Genomic DNA, 25,289 nt, shown 5'->3' with positions numbered 1-25,289 from the left:
GATAACGCTTTAAAGTGAAAACAACACATGCAATAGCGACATTTTCCCCCCCCACACACTGTATAAAAACAATGGGCACAAGTCTCAGCTTTAACATTTTGAGCACCACCGTATTATTTCAGAGTCAGAAATGACCAGAATTGTACTGAGCCCCGCCGGGGACATGGGAGAAAAAAATTTTTAAGACGGACTTTTGCGAGATCTCACAAAACAAACTCGGGATGATCTCGCAAAAGTTTTAGCCGCATTCTTCGAAGCCAACCGGGATGTCGAGGCATGATGTGCCGGGAGAGCGGTGTTCCTCCCGGCTGTAGCAGGTCTTGACCTCCCGTTAGCTTCGAGATGGTGCGTGTCAGATCTCCAAAAACGTCGGAGCACTTTTGCAAATATGTGATGTCTTGTAAACTGAGCAGATATCTGACGTTTACACAACTACATTCACGCCTCAAAATATCTTAAAAGTGTATTTTGTGACCCAGAAAGAGTAATATTATAACTAAGTAGCTGCCACCATTGTTGGAATTCAACTTTTGCGAGATCCCAAGTTTGTTTTGCGAGATCTCGCAAAAGTTTTGTGAGATCTCGCAAAAGTCCGTCTTAATTTTTTTCCTCCCATGTCCCCTGCGGGGCTCCGTAGAATTGGATAGGGAAGGGTATCGTTTAGGTTTTATCCGATACCAGTACCAAACCGGTACTTTTGAAACAGTGCCAGTGCTTAAACGGTGCTCAAACCGGTGCTTAAAGAATGGAGAACACAAAATTGGTCCAAAAACCTCTCATGTTCAGCTGTTTTTTTGTAACAAGATAACAATGTTAGCCTTTTCTGCAGCTATAGGGGATTTATGGCATCACTCTTGGCTGGAACCAGTGCTTAAACAATGGAAAAAAAAAACTTTGTCCAAAAACCTCTCATGTTTAGCTGTTTTCCACTTTTTCTTTGGTCATTTTAGCCTTTTTGGCCAGGGTGAAGGGAGTATCTGCCATCAAACAAGAAGACAGCCGCATGTAACTACGACGGTGTTTGCTAGTTCACCTTATGTGCATTAATGTAATAACGTGGTGAGCCTACCTAACGTAAATTACACACGAACAACATTAAGCTACTCACGCAGAGAAGAACAGCTGCTGTTGCCATCATCATCCATCATCATTTCTGCCACACTGGCAGGGCTAGGGGCCAGGACTCTACTCTTCGGGTTTTTGGGGGGATGTTGCTAATTCCGGGTCAGATAACAGGCAACCCACACGCAGTAGATGTGCTCGATGTGAGGTCTCGCAGCAAGCTATCAAATACGGCGCATTTCTCAGCTTTTAACAAAATGCTATACGTCAACAGGTGTTTCATCAGATTCGAGGAGTTACCTCCTTTGTACAGTATCACCTTAAAGCACTTGTTGAAGGCTGCTGAGTTTGCATCTTTTGCTGTGAAGTACAGCCAGACTTTGACCGCTTCGCTTTGGGCATTTTTAATCTGTAGCTCTGCTCTAAAAGAACGTACGTACCTGGGCCTGCCTACTACGCTTGCAAAGGTAAAATGATTGGCTGGAATCCAAAGTGTGTGACATCTCAGGAAAAAAAAAAGCACCGAAATAAAGCACCGAAATAAAGCACCGAAATAAAGCACCGAAATGTGCGCTGCTTTTCGGTCTGGTTACTACCGTTTATGTCATGGCACCGGATACCGGTACCCATCCCTAGAATTGGATGAAAGTAAGGCGCTAACACCATTAAGTTTGGTTAGGCCTTTTACTTTGAAGGTGAATGCTTAGAATTTATGTCAGAGTTTTTCATCTTGGAAATACATTTTTTTCCTTAGGGAATGGTGGTTACTATGAGGTTGCCATCTGATCTCTAGGCCTGTGAGATTATGGCCTTAGCAAGGTGCATTCATAAGCTGTAAGGGTTACGACAAACAGACATGCTAATGGGTGCTATATAACAGTATGATAAAATGATAGAATTTTGCTTATGACAAGTGACGGAAAAACTTTTTCAGACGATTGCATTTACACGCTCCAACAGCACAAACGTGGTCAAAAGGTCCAGGACAATGACTCAAATTAGCTGATGGGAAGCCTAGCACACAGCTAGCAAATGTAGCTGCAAATAAAAGGGAATGTGGCCTTGGCTCCAGTATCCAGGTACGAGTTTTAAAAACTCCATTCAGCATTGTTGTAATGGTGGAAACTATCCAAAATGTTTTCGTGCAAGGATGTAAAAAAAAGGTTTTCTTATTATCTCACATTTGGAGTCACCCTCAAGTGCCCAGAAGATGAGTGCAGTTTTTGCCTCTTTCTTTTGTAAATTTTTGGTTCTGGAAGTTGAGTATGTCTCAGCAGTATGATACCTTGCCTCAATGTTACAGTGCAGTGGTACAGTGATTTGGCCTTTTGTCCTGTTCGGCACCAGCTCTAGTACAGAACAGCATTTCCCGCATTGCTGCTTTAAATGCAAACATAGTTTTTTGGGGCTACTTTTAATTCTTGAAACCAAAGATTTCACTAATTTGAATTCACCTGAAAAGCCAGGCTTCATATACTGTTTTTGTGGTGGCGTAAAGGGTAAAGAAAAGCCATGACTTCCAAAAGTTTTTTCAATTTGTCACAAATGACAAACAAGACTTTCAACAAGGAGCTCAAAATTGGTCTTTGATGTGCAACTATTGCTTTGGGTTAAAACAGATCTTTTCAGAGTGTCTCCAGCTAAATCCCAAAAATGTCTAACATTCTGTAGTAATGGGGTCACCTGAGTAAACAGAAATCAAAGAAGATTAAAAGGGCTTCAAATCAAAAAAGCTTAAGATGCCTCTTCTGTCCATACACATTAACCCATCGAAAAAGCTTATGCTACATAAAGGGAACAGTAGCCTTTGTGCAAGACAACAATATCAAAGAAGACACATAAGTGAGCAAAAACACTTTTTTGCCTTAAATGAATGCTAAAAATTCTTAAATGATAAAAATATTTGTGTGTTTGTTACAATTTTCTCTGAAGAAGTTAGTACCAATGTGCCATCATTGCATGGTAACAGTGACTGGAAACTAAGCCATGCATTAACGAACAATTATCTTGTGACACCAAGCCTATATTGTGCAATGTCTCGAGCAATCCTGAACCTGTATGGAAACTCCCTCTTCAAAAGACAAAATACTTGGATTCCAAGTTCCAAGTATTTTGAGCACAAATTGCATTAATTTGGTGAGGACACCAAATTAATGCAATTAAGGAAATGAGGAGAGACTGTGACATAGTAAATTCACTGTGTTCACTAACCACCTATAGCCTCATAGAGGAGTAAACAGAGTCTGGTGCTAGTTCAATTCCCTTCTCTCCATTGGGCATGATTAGATAAATATCCTCCATCTAAACAGGTTGAACTCAGCTGAGAATCAGGAGATGCGAGTCCTGCTTCAGCTTATTTTAGGTGATTGATTTACAAGCCACCTTTAGCTGCTCTGATAGCTTTTACCACATCTGTCTGTCGGGTAACTCTAACCATCACTTTTTGTGAAATCTATATCCTTAAAGCAGGGGTGCCCAATCCCAGTCCTCAAGAGCTAGTGTCCTGCAGCTTTTAGATGCATCCCTACTCCAACACAGCTGAATCAAATGGATTGATTACCTCTTCAGCATGCCATCAAGTTTGGCAAAGGCCTTATAACAAGCCATTCATTTGATTCGGGTGTGTGGGAACAAGGATGCATCTAAAAGCTGTAGGACGGTAGCTCTCGAGGACTGGGATTGGGCACCCCTGCCTTAAAGTGTTTCCATCCAAGGAGTCATGGAAATAATGATACAGTTTACTTTAATAGCACTCATCAAAAAATATGCTACAAAGTGCTTACACCAAAAACATAAATGGTGCTTACTGAACACCTATGCACAGACACAGACTAAGAGATACGGGCTTTACATAGAAGGAACACACCGGCAGGAAAAGATAAGATACAGAACCCAAACCAAAAGACACCTCATGAAATCAAAGATAAATAATTCAAAACAGAAAACCACTGGGTCACCGACCCAGGACCAAGATACTCACTGTCATATGCCTGTCTGTTTATTCATATGAGAAATAAACCTCAAAGAATAAATTAAAACACCAAAGCTAAAATAGTAAAAACATAAGATATAAAAGAAAGAAAGAAACTCATTGCAAAAGGAAATAAAATAAAGACAAAATTAAAATTCTAATAGGAAGCTAATCAAAACCCAAGAGGATCAACACAGGGCACTTGCTTCAGTCAGACGGAGCTGACTTGTACCAACTTTACTTTTAGGTTCAGGTAATGTTCTTTACTCTTAATGAATTATGTCAGGTAGATCCATAATATGTTCATATTGGCCACAGGAGCCCCACCCGCCTGCTGCGAATACTTCTAGAAGAAAGTTGACTTAAAAGGGGAGGAGCTAAATGGCTTGTTTGAGAAACAAAGCTGCATCAAAGAATGGTGTAACATGAATAAGCAATATTTTAAACTATGAATCATGCAAAGGTTACGCTAGTAAAGTCCAGCAATAAAAATACTTATTTGGAAATAAGGGATAAAAAGCTATTGAGAAAAAAAAATAAAACTCAAAAGATGCCCTGAAGAACTCCCATCTCTTCAAAATGCATTTAATTCACCATCTTTGCCCCAGTGCTAATATTTAACAACGAACAGCCAACACCAATTTAATATTTATATTAAGATATATTTCTCTCCTTTTACATGCATTAAGCTTATATCGGTTAGATCCCTAGTACGGTCATCTCAGGCACAGGCGCCCCACCTACGTGCCAGTCATACTCTTTGTTAACGAGGGGCAGCCAATTTAGAAGAAGGGATGTTTTATGCTAGAGGAGCCAATATGGCTTATTTATGAGCTATGTGAGCTAAGGGTTATAGTATAAGATAAACAAGGATTACTTTGAATTGTGAGTCATGCAAAGCTATTATAGAAAATAAAATCTGTACCATATGGAAATTATTCTGGAAAAGTACAGGCACTTTGTTAGCTCTGGTTTCATGAAAACTTGTTAGTTTTACATTGTAAAATGATGTTCAGTATGTTCAGTTGGCTTTAAATTAGCACATCTTCCACCCTCCTGTTACACAAGATATGGTCTGAGAAACATTTTTTTGTAATATAATACATTGAAATCTAGGTTAATAAATTAAGTAACTTATTTTTAAATGTTATTTCTCAATTTAAGCAATAAAAAACAGCCCTTTGATGCTTATATGAGAGGTTTCAGTGGTTTATAAAAATCAAGTGCTGCATTTTCGCTTCGCTGGATATTGTCCATGACTAATTCAATAGCTAAATTTAAAAACATTTATATTGATCCAACAGGGCTTATGACCACAGCAGAACTTCAAATTAACAACCATCCACAGTAAGTAATGTCAGAGTTTTAGTACATTTATGTGAACCCTGTTGTTCAGTAGTCAGTTCGGTAACTGCTGATCAGCATTTTGAGCCAAATCTGAGCTTTAAGGACAGTGCAGCCATTCATATCTGAGTTTTTTGAGTCTTTTGTTACTGTTGCTAAGGAGGTTATCTAATTGGTTCAGTTTGTCTGTTTTGTTAGGTATGGATGGATTTGAATGAAGAGTGTATCACATTTTCGATTTGGTCTAATTTAGTGGTTAACTTGTGGAGTCGATCCAGATGTTGACTTCCATGTATTTCGCATACATTCTCTAACATTGTGAAATGAGGGGAAATTCATGACACGTCTTCTCAAATAGATGCCAAATTCAGGGACTCACGCATTGTGTCAGGGGGGTTTTCAGCCTTAGCAGAGGCATGCAATCACAGACTGCTGTTGTTAAATGCTTTTGTTGTTCGCTTTTTATTTCTGTCTCTATCAGATTGAATGATCTCTAAGAAATTATCTTATTTTCTTGTATCTGCTACTGTAACATGTATCAAGGATGTTTTGACAAGATTACAGAAAAAACTGGTTAATATCCGATCCAGTTGCACAAATATTCAAGTGAATCTGAAGCATTATTACTGGCCTCTTTTACACTGAAGATGTGGAGCCACCTACAGAGAAACTATTATCTTGTCAGTAAAGTATTATGGTGTTTAGTTATGATCTTATAAGACTTTGGTCACAAATTTGGAAAAAGGCGTAAAAAAATACTTCAAACCTTCAAAAGACCCTCATTTCTCAGCTTCTTTTTAGGTTCAGAAAAGGAATCAATTTGACTCGACAATCAGCCTTTTGGAGCTAGAAATAATCCACTTTATACAAAGAGTAGCAGACACGTTTGTGCAAAATCTTCCTCTGTGTGGTATGTTTTTGTTGTATTCTTTATGTCCATTTAAACCCACGTCTTAGCATGAGTTGAGTCAACTAACCCTATTGACAACCAGGTCTACAGAAACAAATTTATGAGCCCGCACACATGCTAGTGAAGCTGTAGCACTTTAAACAAAACTCAAAGCTGATGTTCAGCTGGTTAAACTGTCTAACAGGATTTGCTATTTGTTTGGTCCTTTAGCTATTTGGTCAAGAACCGAGTTAACAAAATATAATTTAACCAGGGAAAAAAAATACCTATGTCAGTCTCTACACAGACTAATAATACAAACAGAAATCCAGTCCATACATACATAGAAAAAAGTATACGGAAATGATCCAAAACTCTAAACTTCAGAGCTAAGGAAACTGAAAATAATAATATGTTAGTATTTCACTGATAAGAGACATGAAAGTCTAAATTAAAATAAAATCAGGCTCACAATGAGAAACAGTCTTCAGAATGTGAATGAAACTTCACAGCAGTCACATCTGATTTTTATTTATTAAGTAAAACTCCACTCGCAACCTTTTTACTGTGGAAGTCATGCAATGACAGACAGATGGGCAGAAATTCATCCAAGATTTAATTACATCAAGAAATGATACAAGGCAGCTCTTTAAGAAGTACAAAGCTCTATTTCACAATTTCAAAGAATGTGATCCGGATACACATCAAAATTTGGGAAGTGGGAAGCAGCAGGAATGAGGATCAGCACCTCCAAATCTGAGGCCATGGTTCTCAGCCGGAAAAGGGTGGAGTGCCCACTCCGGGTCGGGGATGAGTTCCTGCCCCAAGTGGAGGAGTTCAAGTACCTCGGGGTCTTGTTCGCGAGTGATGGGAGAAGGGAGCCGGAGATCGACAGATGGATTGGTGCGGCGGCTGCAGTGATGCGGACGCTGCACCGGTCCATCGTGGTGAAGAGGGAGCTGAGTGTAAAAGCGAAGCTCTCAATTTACCGGTCGATCTACGTCCCTACCCTCACCTATGGGCGACCGTGGCTCAGGGGGTTGGGAATCGCATCTGTAACCGGAAGGTCGCCGGTTTGAGCCCTGGGCTCTCTGTCCTGGTCGTTGTGTCCTTGGGCAAGACACTTTACCCTACTTGCCTACTGGTGTTGGCCAGAGGGGCCGATGGCGCGATATGGCAGCCTCGCTTCTGTCAGTCTGCCCCAGGGCAGCTGTGGCTACAACTGTAGCTTGCCTCCACCAGTGTATGAATGTGAGAGTGAATGAATAGTGGTATTGTAAAGTGCTTCGGGTGCCTTGAAAAGCGCTATATCCAATCCATTATTATTATTATTATGGCCACGAGCTGTGGGTAGTGACCGAAAGAACGAGATCGCGGATACAAGCGGCGGAAATGAGCTTCTTCCGAAGGGTGGCTGGCCTCTCCCTTAGAGATAGGGTGAGAAGTTCGGCCATCCGGGAGGGGCTCAGAGCTGCTCCTCCGAAAGGAGCCAGCTGAGGTGGTTCGGGCATCTGACAAAGATGCCTCCTGGGCGCCTCCTTGGGTTGGTGTTCCGTGCTTGTCCCACCGGGAGGAGGCCCCGGGGCAGACCCAGGACATGCTGGAGAGATTATATCTCTCGGTTGGCCTGGGAACGCCTTGGTGTTCCCCCGGATAAGCTGGAGGAGGTGGCTGGGGAGAGGGAGGTCTGGGCTTCTCTGCTTAGGCTGCTGCCCCCGCGACCCGGCCCCTGATAAAGCGGATGAAGATGGATGGTCATTAAAATGGAAAATCCTCTGGGCAAAATGTGCATGAAACCTGCAGATAAACCACTAAAGACCAGCACAGACGTTATTATCTTATTATCTCACATTTGGAGTCACCCTCACAAGTTTTATAACGGGTAGGAAAAACAAGTGTTATTTATAAATGGGCAAACGTCAAACTAAAGCTCATCACAGATCCTTTTTTATTTGATAGAGTTTGTTTTGAGCTTTTCACAGCAGGATTTTCTGGGATTTGCAGCTTTTTGGTTCGACTTTATACTCGTCTGAATTTAACCTGCCCACTTTGGTCAGACCACTGCTTCCGCCTCCACGCCCCAGTGTGGGTCACATCATGCCTGGGCTGTATAAAGGAGATGGACCACAGCGCTCAGTAGACACCTCGGGTCCTCGACTGCTACCAAGCTGCCTTTCTGGTAAGATTTTATGTTGAGTTGCTTTACTAACTAATTGAATCATTCATTAAATCTGCATCATTTTTTGTATAGTAATAGTTGGTGTATTTGTAAATTCCCCATGATTAGCTGAATATTATCCAACTTTCTCTGGAGGTTTAGCGGATTAATTGTTGAGCAACTTTTTAGGGGGAGTGGGGGAAAAGTGAACACAGACTTTTTTCAGTAAATTCTAAAAAGTTTGTCTGGTATTTGGCCAGTACACCATGACATAATGACATTTAAATAAAGTCAATTAAAGAGATGTATTGGGCACAAAAAGACTTACTGAGGAATGGTTATGAAAGTACAGTAAGAGGAACAAAGGTAGAAAAGGGATTTATAGCAAAGTACTGATGTCAGCTCACTCAGCACTGAAAGGACTGAGGATTAACAAAGGATTAGAGGTTGTTTATGTGGGGCTATTAAGTATACAGTGGTTGTTTTGTTTGCTTAGATGGTAGAGAAAAAGTATAGATGGCAGACAGGATGTATAAGTCACAGAAGCACATATATATAATGAGAGAAGCCAGAATAAAAAAGGCACAAAGGCTACAGAGGAATATGGTGGGTGCTGATTTTGAAATATATTTGGGGAAAATAGTGGATTTAGATGGGTGTCGACACCAAACAGCATCCCAACATTATTGCCTATGTCAAGAGTCCACTTACTTAGCAGAGGCTGCTTTGGGTTTCTGAGGAATTTTAGAGGTGTTCACATGATTTTGGATGAAGAGGACAGTAGAGAAGAAATTCTGCATATTTCCTATTTGTCAAACTATTACTTGACTAAAACAGGCTGGAGCACAGGACAAAAAATAACAGATTTGGAAATAAAATGCACATTAAAAGGGTTATGTTGATGATAAGGTTCTGTGAAAACTTTCAAATTAAAAAGGAAACATTAACTGCTGAACCTAACTATTCAAAGTATCAGTTAACTTAACTACCATCTGAAAACAACTTCATAAATATTGCCAATAGACTAGCTGTTGTATTTACACCGATACTGTACAAATCCTTCAAATAGCATGCTATTTTACATTCTTACTTCATAATAAAATATTTTTTGGAATTAGAAACACAAGAATGATAGTATACAGACAGTAAAATAACAGGTTTGTGCAGGCAAATGTAGCTGTTATTTCTTACAGTGTTGTTTTCTTAAATAATTTCTACAAAGACACCCCAAGGTACCATCCAAAAGCCTTCTTCCTGATCACAAAGCAGATTTAGAACTTTTCTTTCAAATTCAAGTCAATAATAATCTTTTTAACTGACCTTTATGGTAATTAAGAAGAGATCTGAGCCTATGGGTGTAATTAAATATGCAGTTTCTTCAAAACCAGCACGACTGAAAATCCTCCAGTCGTATAAACAAGCAGGATCTCTTCCAAAAGCTGATTTCTGGATGTTGCATAAGACTTTCAATAGGGACTTTCTTTAAATCCACCCCTTCTTAAAGCAAGAATTTAACTGTAAATCATTCTTCAATAGCTCTTTATCTTTTACTCCTCCTCCATCAATACTCTCACTGATTTTCCATCATGTGTTTTTTGTTTTTAACCTACTTTTAATATTAGTTTTAGACTCTATTGAAGAGTTGAGTTTATACTTCATTTCAGCCCCATTTTCAGAGCTATTGGTGACATTCCTTTAGCTAATTTGCTGAGTGTAGTGCTTTATTAACTTCACAGGAATTCCAGTTAGGTTACATGTGCTCATAAAGGCATGATGATCATTAATATGTTTATGTGCCACGTGGTCCTGAGATAGTACTGTGACTCTTTTGTAGAAAAGTCTCTAATTGTACAAAATGTGATTACATTTGAGCCAGCGATTGCTCCTGTGTGTGGCTGCAGTTATGCAACGTTTATAGCACTCTCTTACAGAGCATAGGACTCAGAAGAGTCGCAATGGGCGAGCGTTATGATTGCACAGAGTGTCAGGAGTCCCTGTACGGCCATAAGTACATCCTGAAGGAGGAAAAGCCCTACTGCATCAAGTGCTATGAGACGCTATTCTCCAACACTTGTGAAGTGTGCCAGAAGCTCATCAGCTGCACAAGCAAGGTGAAATACCCACATTTTAACTGCTACATTTTTCTTACAGTGATTCTTGTTTTTTGCCATTGTTTAAATATTTCCACGAACTACAGAACCTGAGAGTGTTTGTCTCTGCAGGATCTGTCGTACAAGGATCGCCACTGGCACAGCGATTGCTTCCTCTGCAACAAGTGCAGCCGGTCTCTGGTCGATCGGCCCTTTGCCACCAAAAATGAAGCGCTCATGTGCATCGAGTGCTACAGCAACGAGTACTCTGCCAAGTGCCACGCGTGTCTGAAGAACATCATGCCAGGTTAGGAAACTCTAAGGTTACTGTAGCACACACAGATTCTAGGTCTGACCAACAATTTCAGCTGTCAAAATGGCAGCCAACAAAATTCTAATATACAATTTATTCGTCAAATTGTTGATATCAATAGGAAACAATCTCCACTACAATAATGATATAAACATGGAGGGATAAAATAGTCCAGTGTCCCACTTCCAAAAGTGTTGTAGCGTTTGCAGTGTGGGCTATGAGTAGACTAGAGTATGACCTTCGCCACTGAGTTTTTACAGCCACAGCCGCTTTAGCAAGTTGGAGATTTCCCAAATGACAACACAGCGATACATCAGCACCAGATGGATTAAACTAATAAATGACATTTGTTAGTCACTCTCTCTCCTTCTCCGTCTTGTGCACCCACCAGGCTCTAAAAAGATGGAGCATAAGGGCAACAGTTGGCATGAGAGTTGCTTCACCTGCAACCGTTGCCAGCAGCCCATTGGCACCAGGAGCTTTGTCCAGAAGGATGCCAACAACTACTGTCTGCCCTGCTATGAGAAGCAGTTTGCTCTGCAGTGCGTCCACTGCAAGAAGGTAAAGTGACACGCTGTGGCTAATAATCATCGCTGTGTTTGTTAAGCTGCAGATTCAACTGGTCTGACATGTAAAAAGAAAGGTCTTACACAGGCTCTGTATACTTGGCCTGATAAATGGTCCAAATCAATGTAAATGCTGCCATAATGAAAATACATGCAATGAAGGCGGGTAAAGATTCACATCCATGGTACGTAACAGTTCTGGGCAGGAAACAGATGGTCACACAGGCAGGGATCGGAGGCGTCTTTTTGTGCTAAAAGCTGAGAGAGCAGTCATCTGCCTCCCCTGTGACTAAGTCAGCAACAAATGCACAAAAATGACAAGAATGTGAAGTTAAACTGGTTTACAAAGGCAAAGAGCGGTAAATGAAATAACAGGATTTTTTATTTTACAAACAACATTACCAAAACAGACAGGAACAATACTAAAAAACAAGATGATCAGTTCCTCTCAGTCAACATCACATGACATGGTGGTAGCTTGATAATTCACATCCACAAGTACAGCAAGTACAGGAAACAAAATACCTCAATTTCTAGTGTCACTTCCAAGGATAAACTATGCAAGGCTTAAATGTTTAAGACGTGCTTAGCTTTGGGTGCAATACTGGGTGATGTTTGCACCTTTATTTGGGCGTAATACCACTTTCAGCATGCATCTTTCTGCAAAATACTTTTATGTACAGTATTGTTTGCACACTAATATTTAATCATACTTAATCACAGTGAGAAAATCTGAATGAAATTTATGTGCATACTAAAATTTGGTCACTTTAGCCCATTGCTAGGAGGTTGCCAGGCAACCTAATGATGGCATAAAATATGCATTATTCAAGTTGTGTAAATAAATCGTTGTTTGTTTGGGGGTTTTTAAATAGTAAAATCAAAAATGACAGTGTTATTTATCAAGCTTTATGGATGTATCAGTGTTAAAAACAGGTCTTTTAAACCCATTTCTTGGTAGTTGCTAGGCAACATGACATTATATGAGCTATAGATAAGAGCCTTCGGGGGCTTAAGATGTACCTGTGTGACAAGTTTGGCAGCTCAAGTGAGAAAAGTATTTAACTCAGTGGGAGTTACAGAGTTGTAGTCGAAGGCATGGAATCCTGGTCTTGTTCTTTTAAACGATTTCTCACCTTATTCAAAATTTTTGCTCTAGCTTATGCTTGACAGCTGGATTATCAAGTGTGTTTCTGCTCTGACACAGTATTAAAAACATTTGAAAAGGTATTTTTAGACCTTAAGATTCAATATATGTCCGACGCAAATGGTATAAAACATGTAGCTACGGTTACATAACCTGGTTGTTTGTGAAAGCATGTTTTGAAGCCTGGGACTGGGTCTTTTCACAACCACAGTTATCCCCCTGCTGGTCATTTAAACATTTGTAAAATGCTCTTTTTCAGCCCATCACCACTGGAGGTGTGAACTACCACGACCAGCCTTGGCATAAGGAGTGCTTTGTTTGCATCGGGTGCAAGCAGCAGCTGGCCGGCCAGAGGTTCACCTCTCGAGATGATTTTGCCTACTGCCTTGATTGCTTTTGCAACCTGTTTGCTAAGAAATGTGCTTACTGCACCACCCCAATCAGCGGTAAAGGTCATGCTACACTCATATCAGAAGTACTGCCCTTCATGTTACACATCCAGCATATAACCAGGGAGTTACCGACACTTTGCACCTTTAAATTTTTCATTTTATTGCTTTACGCGTTTAATTTTTATGACCCACAGTGTTCAGGATAAACTATTAAGGTGCTTAATTTAGCTGTGGTATCAGTTTGACGACTGTACAAAGGGGATTCTTGTCCAAACGAGCTTGACATGTTGAGTCGAGGCTCATTGGGAAATGAATTACTGGAAATATGCTGGAATTATGATTTTAAGTCCACACTTTAACAATTTTTCCTGTTAAATTATACTAAACTACTGGCAGCTTCATCTGGCAGCATGACATCCACATTCCAAGCGAATGTGGATGGATGGATGGGAACGCTTGAAATGATGGACTCTTTTGTAGTTTCTTTGTAACATATGAACTCAGGACTGAGTAAATTAGTACACCTTACTGGTCCCAGGTTCCCCTTTCGAACTACATTTAAGCTTTAGCTGGTTCGTCTTTTAATGTATGATTAGCCATTTGCATTACCTAATAAAATGTTCAGGGAGTTTATCATGCAATGTCAAAATTCTACTAAACAAATAATTGTCTACTTGTCTTCAAAGACTGAATAACAAGTTTAAATGGTTTTGGCCGTGGCTTTCATCACTTTTTATTTTGGGCCAACGAGCAACCATAAGTGCGACTTAAAGCAGCACTTTAAATATCACACCCAGAAGCAAGACAAATCTAATACTGCAAAGTTTTGATCATGGGAGCATACTTAAAAGCAACTTAATCTTAACTGCTTTTAGGTGACGATCACAGTATAAACCACCCCTCCTCAGCATCCTGCGTGGATCCACTCACCATCAATTACGGAGTTATTTCATTACCCAGATCATGAGACTCCCCTTTACTGACTCTTCTCTCCATCTCAGGTCTTGGGGGGAGCAAATACATCTCTTTCGAGCAGCGCCAGTGGCACAACGATTGCTTCAACTGCAAACGGTGCTGTGTGTCTCTGGTTGGTCGGGGTTTCCTGACGTGCAAAGACGACATCCTGTGCCCCGACTGCGGCAAGGACATCTGAGCGAAATCCACCAGAAGACAACCCGAGCCGGATTGGCTGCCTGTCGGCATGCACAGCAGCATTCACCTAACTTTGCATGATTTGAATCATTTATCAGTGTCTTAAACATTAACATGTTTTTTTATGCATGCACTGAAGATACTGCGTCTTATGTGAATGACCTGCAGCCTTTATTCCCCATCAGGATTTCTGCATTTTGCTCAGAAAACATCCATACGTGGAACAAGAACATGTTTTACTTTCAAGTCAAGAATGCTGTAACCCAAATATACTATGTGACAGCACATGTAAGAGCATGTGAGGCTGTTCTTAACTGATATCACTATGATGTAATTGTTACTACTAATGTTGTTTGTTCTAATTAAATCATTGCTATGTAATCTAATTTCAATCTGTTAGGCACAATAAAGAGCTTTAAAGGATGCTAAACTGGATTAAGGCTTTGACATGCTGGCCCACTAGCTATGCTGAGTCAAAAATCCAGAAGGACAGTATACATTTACACAGTTATGACACAAAGTTTGCACGACAAAGTTAGCCAAAAAAAAAGACCCAATTTACAAAAATTCGTTTTACGCTTTTATATGTTTAGTATTAAAACATTCATTAATTTGTGCAGAAATTAATCATTGGGTTTAGCCTAAACTATCAGGAAAGAGGGGAAAGGGATCCTGCAACAATATCCTCATATCTTGTTAAACAAAGGAAATATGCAGTCAAGACAGAGGGATGAGAACACACTGATATGTAATAAAAATGCTTTCGATTATAACAGCAACACTTAAAAACCAGAAGCTTATAATGGCAACCAAACAGCTGATTGTATTATCCTGTAACATGAATATTTAGTTTTTTTCTTGTTCTTTTTAATGAAAGAACTGTGCAGACTCCCAAAAGGTTGATTCTGTTCATCTGGACGTAGCGTTTTCAGTGGGAGAAAGGTTTCCTCACTCATCCAAGTGACTTCTTCAGTCTCAGCTTACTGCAGGTTTCCCCAACCTTATAAACAGTACATTTGCACAATAACTGAAATTAGTCCACTGAATAAGTGGGCTCAGTCAGCTTTCGGGATTTACTTACCTGGATGATTGAGCATGCATCAAGACAAAACTGTGCAGACTGTTAGATGCAAGAATCAGACAAGCGAGCAGAGGGTCTGAATGATCAATCAGTCTTCATCTGTATTATAGACACAACTAGTGTCAATACGGACAATGTAATTAGCATGGTAGCACCCATACATACAATTAAACCTTTAAAGTGCTATATAAATAAATTATGGTATGGTTAAGGAAAAAAAAGCTCAAGTCCAACCTCATTACGATTACCTGGTCACAGGTGAGTAAATATTGTTGTGTACTATACATAAATTGTTTTATAATAAACAATAAGGGACACCGGAACATAAAACTGAGTTCATTAACCAACTAGCCTGTTTTAACAGTCGTTCGTTTGAAACCGAAATTAGTCGTAGCCCAGTTAGGATTAGCAGTTCATGCTCCGAGCACAATCACGAGAAGAGGTCTCACTCTGTCCCATTCTCACTCCTGCTCTGTGCCATTATCTCTAAATCCACTGTGAGTGTCACAGAGAAAATCACAGAGTTTTTCTCCGTCAGACACACACGATCTTCCTCCTTGTGCACCGGAAGTGGGCAGCAGGTGCCGCAGGAAGTGTCTGTGTCCAGCCCTGCTTCTAGAAGAAGAGGAACGAGAAGCTAACGGTATTTAACAGCAACACCCTGCTTCACAATTACGAGAAATCAAAAACCACATATGACATATGTCTTGTTTTCGTTGCTGTTGTGTTGTTAAAGAACACCGCTGTAGCGCAAAATATTTGAACACAGGAGAGCTGCTGCGGCAAGTAGGGAGGCGGCTAACCACATTAGCACGGCTTTGTTAAATTATAGCGTGGAAAACACTAGAAAAAAAAGATGCCTCAGCTGTGTTTGCCCAAGCTGTGTGACCGTATGCACATGCAGGATAGTATTTGTGAAGTAAAACTCTTAATTTTACACGGCTTTAGTTTTTAAAGAATGAGAAATGTGCAATTATTAGCTTTTATAGCTTCTGAAAATAAACGCAAAATACTGCTTTTTTTAATGGTCTCGTCAGTGTCATTACTGTGGCGCACAGTACCGCCGCTGTGCTTTACAGAAGGCTCCAAATACCCTAGAAAAATTACAAATATAAGCAGGTGTTTCCAGTGTTCTTTGGCTTTCTTTTTTTTATAAAATCAACACATATGCTGTCAACTAAGCAATAAATTAGGTGTGAGAAATGCCAGGTTGTTTTAAAGAAACTCTTTGCACATTATAAAACGGGCCTGTTTCTCATCAGACCTGCCTTTTTGTCTTCAGATAAAATGAGTGCTGCTGTACCCAACCATAGAAGGACCAAGCCTGGTGGTAAGATCCAAACTCTATAACCTGTAATACATGTTGAAACTAAAGGCTAAAAAATTAATTACATATTTATCAGCAAGGACACAGCGTTGTAATTTTCATTTATTGCAGGCATAAAGCCCGGGGCGGCGAACAGCGGCGTGACGGGACCGACCTCCCAGATCCCTGGGCTGTGCCAGACCGCCACTGAAAGCGCTCCAGTGGAGAGGATCAGTGGGCGGCGAGTTGGGATATTTGAGACGGACTCGGAGTATGTCAAGCTTGCGAAGCAGGGGGGACACAAAGGTAAAATTAGACAGTTGTTGTCTGTTCATATAGATGCCTTGAAATGCATCTATATGAAGATTGCCAGTGTAAAAAAAGTGATTTTATGCTCTAATTTTATAAAGAGTTTCAGAGTTTTCCTGGCTCAGAGTAGAAGACTAAAGGGAAGTCTATAATTTTTGTCCATTTACCAAACAGTAACATATTTTGAGGGGAGACTAAACTATATAAAGTACTTATATAAGTACTAGAGCTATATATAGCAAATATTAGAGAAGTCTGTTGTGTGTGTCTGAAAGAGTCTGATTTATTCCATTTTTAAATCATCAAATATGTCTCTCGGTCAGCCTCTAGTATGCTTATGCAGTTCAGGGTCATGGGGAGGCTGAAGAGGTGGGGTACACCCTAGACAGATCATGTCTGTCTCAGGGCCAGCACTTTGACACAGGCAACCATATAGAGAACCAGTTGAGGTGGTTTGGAGATCATCTCATTTTAGGCACTTCCTAGGTGAGGTATACAGGACATGTTCTACCAAGAGGAGACCTTGGAACAGACCCAGGACATGTTGGAGAGATTCGGTCACTTGGCTGGCTTGGGAGCCCCTCAGTGTTTCTCAAGACGAGTTTTACAGGTGGCTGGGTTGAGGTTGTGCATCTCTGTTTAAACTGCAGCCCCTGTGACCTGGACCCATATAAAGTGGATGCTTGGATGGATATTGAATAATATTATAATTTTATAATAAAGTTTAGTATCTGAATGTCAACAAAAGAAAATGAAACATAAAAACACAAAAATCAGAAGGCCTTAAAATGGCTCACAGCTGTGCAAGAAAGGAGTTTTGTTTAGCACAATCCAACGTAGGAGATTCCTTCTACGGTCTGTACCAGCATTCGGATGAGGAAACTCATTCACCTGGCTTCACGTACCCTAATATAGGCAGTCAATAAAGGTGGTTATAAGGTTGATAAGTGAAGCCAGGGTTTATTTATCATACAAAACATGGATAGGGTACTCAGCAGCAGAGCCACAGATTTTACAGTGGCGATAAAAAGATGAAGAGGTTAACCACATGATCCAGACTGAAAGCAGCACAGCTGCTGCAGACACATCAGCTGTGAGTGTGTGTGTGTGAGGTTTTAAAGGTGCTGCATGAATGCATGTGAGCTTTAAGTTCAGTGAAGCGTTACTGGGCTATATTAATAAAGTTTAGCTTATTTGAAGGAGGAAAGCTGGCAAAAATGCTGACTGTAAGAGTTTACAGACCTCTCAGTACCACAGCTCTATCTTTAAAGAGCGGGTGAATCAGATGGATTACAGTTACATATTAAATTAATCGTTAGATTTTCTTTGAGCGACTGTCCTGGTAATGTTCAGTCGTAGTCTGTGTGCAAATTTGTTAAAAGGTCAGCAAGTAAATAAAATAGGTGTCGTGTTTTAGGATTCTGTATTCAAACGTGTAGAACAATAAAATTGATCAAGAATTGCAGCAAACAGGGAGGAAAATCAATAATAAAGAGCCTGTATTTATTACTGTTGCTCTTCAGGGAAAATAATAAAGGCTTCAGATGTTCTTAAAACAACTTAACACTCTGTTACTGACAACACAGATCTGAGGGCTTTTCCAAGGATGATGATTCTGTTTTCCAGAGAAGTGGTTAGTTGATAGGCAGCAATTTCAAACCTGATGATGTCTAAGCTTAAACATAACCTGGTCAGGATACCCTGAAGTTACCTGGATGAGCCCTCTGCGGTTGCTGCTCTCAGCGTGGAGGCTTTGAAGCCACACTACTCGCCCCATTTTTGTGACTAAAAACGCCTAACGGGTGACACACATGGCTTTGAAATGCAAACCTCAAACAACAGGCTTAAAAGTCCACAACATGAAAAGAAGGAGAGAAAGAAAAGCTTCTGCGTTTTAGGAAAACACAACAGTCTCTTTTTGTTTATAGAAACTGCAACTTTGCAGGCTTCATTTCTCTTGGGAGAAGCAGAGCTCCTGCACAGAAAGTTTCATATGAGTATTTCATGCTAGTCTGCACGTGTGGGCTCATTTGATAAGAAATGTGATATTGTGGTTATTCAGATTTTAATTAAAAACAAATATTTTTAATTTACTCACTATATCCACATATGTTACTCATTTATCTTTTAAATTAAGTTTAAGGAAATGTATTTTAAAGTGTATGCGTGATGTCTAGGGTATAGAATAATCAGAGCCCTGTAGAAGTTGTAGTGCTTGTTTTTGTGCACATACATGCATTAGAGGTTTGATTCCAGATACCAGAGTCCATTGGAAAAAGTTCCAATTAAAGATTTTGATGCGTTAAGTTCAAGTGCACTACTTGCTTAACATAATCTGCTCTCTTTATTAAAGCTTTTAGTGACTTGGCACTCACTCTGCCTCCTGGGCACTCTACAGCTTCTCTCCATCTTGTGCTGTAACTGAAAAGTTCAGGGTCGCGATCCACCCTTTGTTGTAGATGGTTAAGGACTGTCAAATCACTGCTGTAACAGCAATGCAGGAGAATAATGTGGCAAACAGCAGAAGAGAAGATAAACATTATGAATTCACAATTAGGCTGCCTAAAAAAAACAGTTCCAGCCTCAGCTTGGACTGGAGTAATTGTTTAGCTGCTTGGCTGAATAGGCTGTGAGTTAAATGCCACATTGTGCTCTTAAAGGTGAGACACAATGCATCATTACTGCTGCCAGTGCTTTGGTTTCATTGTGGGGGGGGGGTTTCTTTTTGCTGCAGGGCTGTTGAGCCACGATGTGGACGATGACGACATGCCGAAGAAAACCTACAATCCATCCAACTGGTTTGGAGGAGATGAGTCAAAGAGGTGAGAGACGAGCTGCGATGAGGACGCGTCACTAACTGAAAAGCTTCAGTTATAGCGATTGTTTAATAAAAGAGAAATCTGATGACCATTTGCGCTCATTGGTCACCCTGAGCGCGGGCCTCGGCATTAGCAAGCCATGAAGTCTGCATCCTAACAGTTGGCAGGCTGTCAGAAGTGTCCAGCAGTAATTTCACATGGCATGTCATCGTGGTTTTGTGCTTACAGCGAAAGCAAGGAAACGTCTCCCGATGGCCAGATGAAGGGAGGCAGGCAGCCTCTTGCCCCGCCGTTTGGCACTGATAACAGTACATCCTGGGAAAGAGAGACTGATAGATTTACCCAGGGTAAAGAGAAGGTGAATGGACTCCAAAAATGCATCACCCCCTCCCACTTCCACTGCCCTTCCACTGACGCCATACCAGTGCCTTCCATATTTAATTTATTTATAAGTTTTTCCCATCACCTTTCCTTGTGTTTTCACCTGGTTTCGCTCCATTGATGCATTTTGAGCTTATTTGAAGTTTATTTGGGTCTAATTTGCTATTTGCTGCCGGTGCTTTGGGGTGATAATTTATTGGAATTTTGTTGTTTTGTTTTTTTTAATCAAATCTCTGGGTAAGTACAAGCGATGCTTTGAATATGTTACACTGTACAATATCTGAAGAAGTAACGTTCCTGAGCTGTGACAGAGATAGTTTTCAGATATTGAGAAGTGCATCAAATAAAATGTGCAGAGAAAGTGCAAAAAAATTTTAAACTGCTATTTATTATATATTTATGCTTTTTAAGTATTTTGGGTTTGAGCAGTTTTACTTTGTTGTCAGTTTCTTGGATCATTTTTCATGGCATAACTATTTTCTTCACTTTTCTTCCTTCATTTCATCCTTTTTCTGTTTCCCAGATTTACCCCATGCTATATTAGTAGCCCACTTAAAGTAATGATGTATTTGTTGAATACTTGTGCTGTTACATGCAAGTCCTTTATGTCTTGAAGTGATACAGAGATAACCACAGCTTTCTCAACCTGCAGATGTCTCCTGATGCTCCAGGCTCTGAGATGGAGGGTCTGACAATAACCAACAAATACAAAAGAAGGTAATAACGCTCTGGTTGTTTGGTCCTTAAAGTAACTATCTATCTATATATATATATATATATATATATATATTATATATATATATATATATATATATATATATATATATATATATATATATGGGTTAAAGCGTAAAGTAAAACTGCTGTGTTCTGCCTCCTCTTCAGGTCTTATGATAAGAAGACTACACCCGTCAGCATGTCCAAGCTGCTGAGTCACGGCTACGTGGAGGGGCAGAAGAAGTCACTCAATGACGACGATGCCTCAAGTATGATGTCAAACAGCCGTAGGGTGTTAGCCAGTGATGTGTGAATCCTGCAGTAAATTCAATACATAGTATTGATCATGTTTACAAAAATTAGTACAGAGTAAGATAAGAAATGTTTAATTTTCCCAAAAGTTGCCAATTAAATAGAAAATACAAAGAGTTGAAGACCTCAGGAAATAAGTAATGAAGGCAGGTATTGTGGTATAGGTTGGTAAAAGTTTTCTGCATCTGTTCTTCTATCAGCGGAGCTAATGGAGATGCTAGACAATGTATACAGCTACAGGTCCAGCAAGTGGTCTTTGCATCCACAGCCACAGTCTGCATCAGCTGATGGATGTGTCCAAACAGTATGGTGGTTCAAATAGCAGCACCAATGATGAATTTTCAAAGCGAGTATCAAAAATGAGTAAAGAGTGCGTGCACCTAGGGCATCATGTAGGTCTTTAGACTGACTTCACCAAATATGCCAAATATTCATGAATATTCCAAATGTTCATGAAAGTAAAATACCTTTAAATTGCTGTCGGGCTACTGTTATGGCTTCAAGAGGCTTTTTTTTTTTTAATTACATTTTGTGATGCTACAGTAGTGAAAAAAACGACACCCTCTTTCAATTTTAACGTTTGACATATGTGGATAATTAAAGAATTTAATCTGGTCTTAATTATTTTAATACCGCAGAGGAACAACAACGCATGAGGCATTGTAATTATTTACTTAATGCCAAAATGCAGAAGCTGTGTGTGGTTATAAACTAGATGAAAGAAAAAGAAATCAAACATAGACTTGGCTCAGGGTTACAGGAAAATGAAATCATTTTAAAATTGTTTGCAACCAACATGAAAAAAAAGGGAACAAAGTTGCTTCTAGAAATCTGTATTTCTTACTGACGCTCACCAGGGAAAGGCAAAGACTTTAGACACTATTAAAAAAAGATTAGATCTTCCTGCTGTCTGCGCATTGAGCAAGCTTCCAGCATTGGTGATGTACTTTCAGAGAATTGATTGGTCAGTAGGTGATCTCTTATTTTAAACTGGATGTGCTTTGGAGCATGTTAGGCCTGTGGCAGAAGTCATTATAAAAATGAAAACTCGAGGTTAACCCGACAAGTTAACAAATCCTGCACACAGTCCTGATCTCAATCCAACTGAACACCTTCGGGATGAATTAGAGTGGAGACCACGAGCCAGGCCGTCTAATCCAACATCAGTGTCTGCTCAAAATTTGCATAAACGCACTCCTAAACCTTGTGGAAAGCCTTCCCAGAAGATCTAAGGAGCTGGGAAAGAAAAGCAACTGGATTTCTTTCAGTTTCTTGAAGACATTTCATCTCTCATTCGAGAAGCTTCTTTAACCGAAGAAGCTTGCTTTTCTTTCCAAGCTCCTTAGATTACAATGACTAGCACTAAGAGCCTACACAGACACCTTCCCAGAAGAGCTGAGGCTGTTATAGCTGCAGAGGCTGGGCCAACATCATAACAAACCCTATGGATTAAGAATGGGATGGCATTCAAATTCCCTTGAGCGATACTTTTTTCCAATACAGTGTACATTTATTTGGATAAACTGTTTGTTTGAAGTAGTTGATGTAACACTAATACTAATAAGCTGGTTGTAACAGTAGATTACAGTGGTATTAAAGCGTATGTCATTGGTGGGAGAGAGCGTTTACAGTTTGGCCTGATAGGCCTCAGAGACGTTTCCTCTTCTTCATGTTTCTTTTGTCTTTCAGGTGTGACCTCAGAACAGACGAGCACTGTCGCGACGGAGGACGTGGACGATCTGGACTAGTGAGCGCAGGTCTTGGTCCGGAGGGGGGGGGCGTCTTAACACTGATTCATAGTGTCACAAACCCACGAAGGCGCTGCTCTGCCCCTCTTGGAATCACTCGCATTTACTGTACATCCACTGACTGTTATGTTTTTGTACTCATGTTTATGCAAAGGTACTGTCCTCTCTCCCTATTTATTTGCTTTAATTTGTAAAAAGAAGTCAGGCGGGTTTTATGTTTGAGTAGAACTGTCGGTGCTCACGGTGTCTTTTATTTGTTTTGTCGTTCCTCGATTTGAAAGACGAGTCGTGTGCAGGGCTGGAAACTAACAGGCTGGTCGTTTCCGCCTCATTTGCCGTTAGTTCCCCTCCCTGGTTGTATGAAGATCGAGTTAGTGAAGTAACCAAGTGTTTGTGCTTATAAATTGTGGTTCCAGTGACGTGACATATTTTTTCTTTTTGACCAAATGCTCCTGCTGTCTGAAGGGATGCTACAGGTTTGTGTGTTTGCTGATGCGGGGGCAAATACGCTCATTCGCTGAGACAGCAGCCTTGCGGCTGTGACCACGTGCTAAAACGAATGCTGATGGCCACAGCCGCCACAGTTTGTTTGGACCAAAAGTGATTTTTTTTTTTTTTTCAGCTTGCCGCTTTGCAAAAGGTTGCCTTTTCTCGCAAACCCCTTCGCCCCACAACGCTGTCGTTGTTGAGGCTAGAAAATCCAGAAGCATGCACTCACAAAGACTCATTTTTCCTCAGTAACAAGGCTCAACAGAGCAGAATATAACAAAGAACCAAATGTTGGAGTCCATTCCAGATATGTCAGCAGTTTCCCAATCAAAGATCTAAATTTACTCTATTCTCCAGGTTAAAGCCCCTCTCTGCTAAATCAGTGCATTTTCCTCCAGCTTAAAAAACCCAAATCCCACACAACAGATAAAACATCCTGGACAACTTTGGGGATAACGACTTCCTTCTGCAGGCCGACAAGCTGAAAGTCAATTCCAGTGTAATTCCCAGTGACGATTAAGGCAGGAGAGGATTTTTTTTTTTCCCCTTCGTCTTTTTTTAAGTGAGTTCTGAACGTGCCAACCAAGCAGTTTTTTTCCCTGCTCATGCAGTGTTTAGACTTCGTAGACATCAGTAGGAAGAAGTTAGTGTTAGTGCACAGCCCAGTCATGCTGAGCCCTCCACCCCATGACGCGATGGAGAGTTTATTCTGATCAGATGAGAGGAACGATTACTGCTGCAGCATTAAAGGCAAGGAAAACTTTTGTTCATGTAACATTTAAGATATGCATCATATAAGTATAAAAAGTTATAATAAAATAGCCTAGAAATGTACTTTTCGGTTTGAAATGCATTGATGCCAATAGACTAAATGGCACATAGCCATGTTTAGTTTAAAAGTCTGTATATATGTGTGTGTGTGTGTGTGTGTGTGTGCGCGCGTGTGCGTGTACCTTCTTCCTCCCACTTAATATGCCGACATCAGTCGAGAGGCAGTGTTGAATCTTTAGATTTTAACTTACCAATGCATTGTATTCAAGGTGATAATGTCCCTGTGTTTGATGTAATTCCCCAAATTAAATGCAGGAGACTTTCAGGACCTGAAATGCTCAGTTTAGGAGCAGACTGATGCTATAAAAGTTGAAAAGCTCCATCTCCTCCTCTTGTTGCAACATTAGTTTGACTGTCAGGATGTCCAGGGGAAAAAAGTAATGGATTTCTGTGTTTGATGGACATTTTCAGCTTTGAGTCATTTAATAGTTTTAACTTTTGAGGCGTAACCGTGACAGAAGAAATCCTAATCCTTCAGGGACATTCGTTTGGGGGTGGGGGTGTTGCTCTTAAAATGAAAAGGATAGCGGTGACGTGTTTCTCCTAATACATCCAACAAATTCATCACCTGTGTGTCAGAAATGCTGCAGCAGTAACGGACTCTCGTTTGGAAAGAATTTAAAACCCTTACAAGGGATGTTTCATGTTCAACACGGCTGTCTGGTTTTAATATATTTAATCAGTGATGCATAATTTATCTCTGTGTGGTGTTTCCAACATGTTTTACCGGCACGGTGTTTTACTTTGCAGTACAAGGAACGTCGAATGTATCATCTTTTGAAACGGTTTGCTTTGAAGAGCGGGTTTATTTTTAACAAGCTGTTAAATATTCAGGTATTCACAGTTATTAAAAAAAGCAGTGTTTTGTCATGTGTCTTCCTCGGCTCCGTGTGAGCCGGTGGCGTTATCGGTTTACAAACCAGTAGTGGGAAACCTTTTAGTGGCTTAACTTTGCAGCTTCCTTCCTGAAGTCTTGTCACTCGTCTTGCTTTCTATCTGCAAGTTTACTTAAGGTGCACCAGAGGAGACGGAAGAAGGCAGCTGTTAAACAGAGACCATGCTTACGTTTAGGACCGCACACAGACTCTTTAATTGTCATTTAAATAAATGGGCATGTGCATGTACCTGTGTTCTGCTTTTTCTTTTCTTTCTGAGCGTGAGAATCTACTAACGAAGCTCCTCCTTTTCTTTCTACACCAAATGTGGATGCTT

At 40.3% G+C, this 25,289-nt stretch overlaps 2 protein-coding genes across 2 annotated transcripts; both read left to right on the top strand.

The window, feature by feature from the left end:
* The first annotated feature begins 8,410 nt into the window (after positions 1-8,410).
* On the top strand, positions 8,411-14,660 carry fhl2b (four and a half LIM domains protein 2). Its single transcript, XM_005919956.3, has 6 exons — positions 8,411-8,445; positions 10,356-10,535; positions 10,647-10,821; positions 11,219-11,388; positions 12,800-12,986; positions 13,934-14,660. The coding sequence occupies exons 2-6, from the start codon at positions 10,380-10,382 to the stop codon at positions 14,083-14,085; spliced, it is 840 nt and encodes a 279-aa protein (XP_005920018.1). The 5' UTR covers positions 8,411-8,445; positions 10,356-10,379; the 3' UTR covers positions 14,086-14,660.
* An 889-nt stretch (positions 14,661-15,549) lies between these two features.
* Positions 15,550-25,201, top strand: cunh7orf57 (chromosome unknown C7orf57 homolog). Its single transcript, XM_005919955.3, has 8 exons — positions 15,550-15,808; positions 16,448-16,495; positions 16,604-16,777; positions 19,515-19,602; positions 19,828-19,957; positions 20,633-20,697; positions 20,866-20,966; positions 22,699-25,201. Exons 2-8 carry the CDS (start codon positions 16,453-16,455, stop codon positions 22,755-22,757), a joined length of 660 nt encoding a protein of 219 aa, XP_005920017.2. The 5' UTR covers positions 15,550-15,808; positions 16,448-16,452; the 3' UTR covers positions 22,758-25,201.
* Positions 25,202-25,289: the final 88 nt, after the last annotated feature.

The sequence above is a fragment of the Haplochromis burtoni genome, unplaced genomic scaffold, assembly GCF_018398535.1.
Source record: "Haplochromis burtoni strain Fernald_Lab_line unplaced genomic scaffold, NCSU_Asbu1 Contig_39, whole genome shotgun sequence".
NCBI classification, from domain to species: domain Eukaryota; kingdom Metazoa; phylum Chordata; class Actinopteri; order Cichliformes; family Cichlidae; genus Haplochromis; species Haplochromis burtoni.
Note: the sequence above shows the minus strand (reverse complement) of the source record. Positions and strands in the feature narration are given on the sequence as shown.

What these genes read in the sequence shown, in the direction of transcription:
- fhl2b (XM_005919956.3), top strand. Translation starts at nt 10,380, where the DNA reads ATGGGCGAGCGTTATGATTGCACAGAGTGTCAGGAGTCCCTGTACGGC. An exon ending in TCATCAGCTGCACAAGCAAG is followed by an intron (nt 10,536 to 10,646) that starts GTGAAATACCCA and finishes TTGTCTCTGCAG; the next exon opens with GATCTGTCGTACAAGGATCG. An exon ending in AGTGCGTCCACTGCAAGAAG is followed by an intron (nt 11,389 to 12,799) that starts GTAAAGTGACAC and finishes GCTCTTTTTCAG; the next exon opens with CCCATCACCACTGGAGGTGT.
- cunh7orf57 (XM_005919955.3), top strand. Translation starts at nt 16,453, where the DNA reads ATGAGTGCTGCTGTACCCAACCATAGAAGGACCAAGCCTGGTG. An exon ending in TTACCCAGGGTAAAGAGAAG is followed by an intron (nt 19,958 to 20,632) that starts GTGAATGGACTC and finishes CTCAACCTGCAG; the next exon opens with ATGTCTCCTGATGCTCCAGG. An exon ending in CAATGACGACGATGCCTCAA is followed by an intron (nt 20,967 to 22,698) that starts GTATGATGTCAA and finishes TTTGTCTTTCAG; the next exon opens with GTGTGACCTCAGAACAGACG.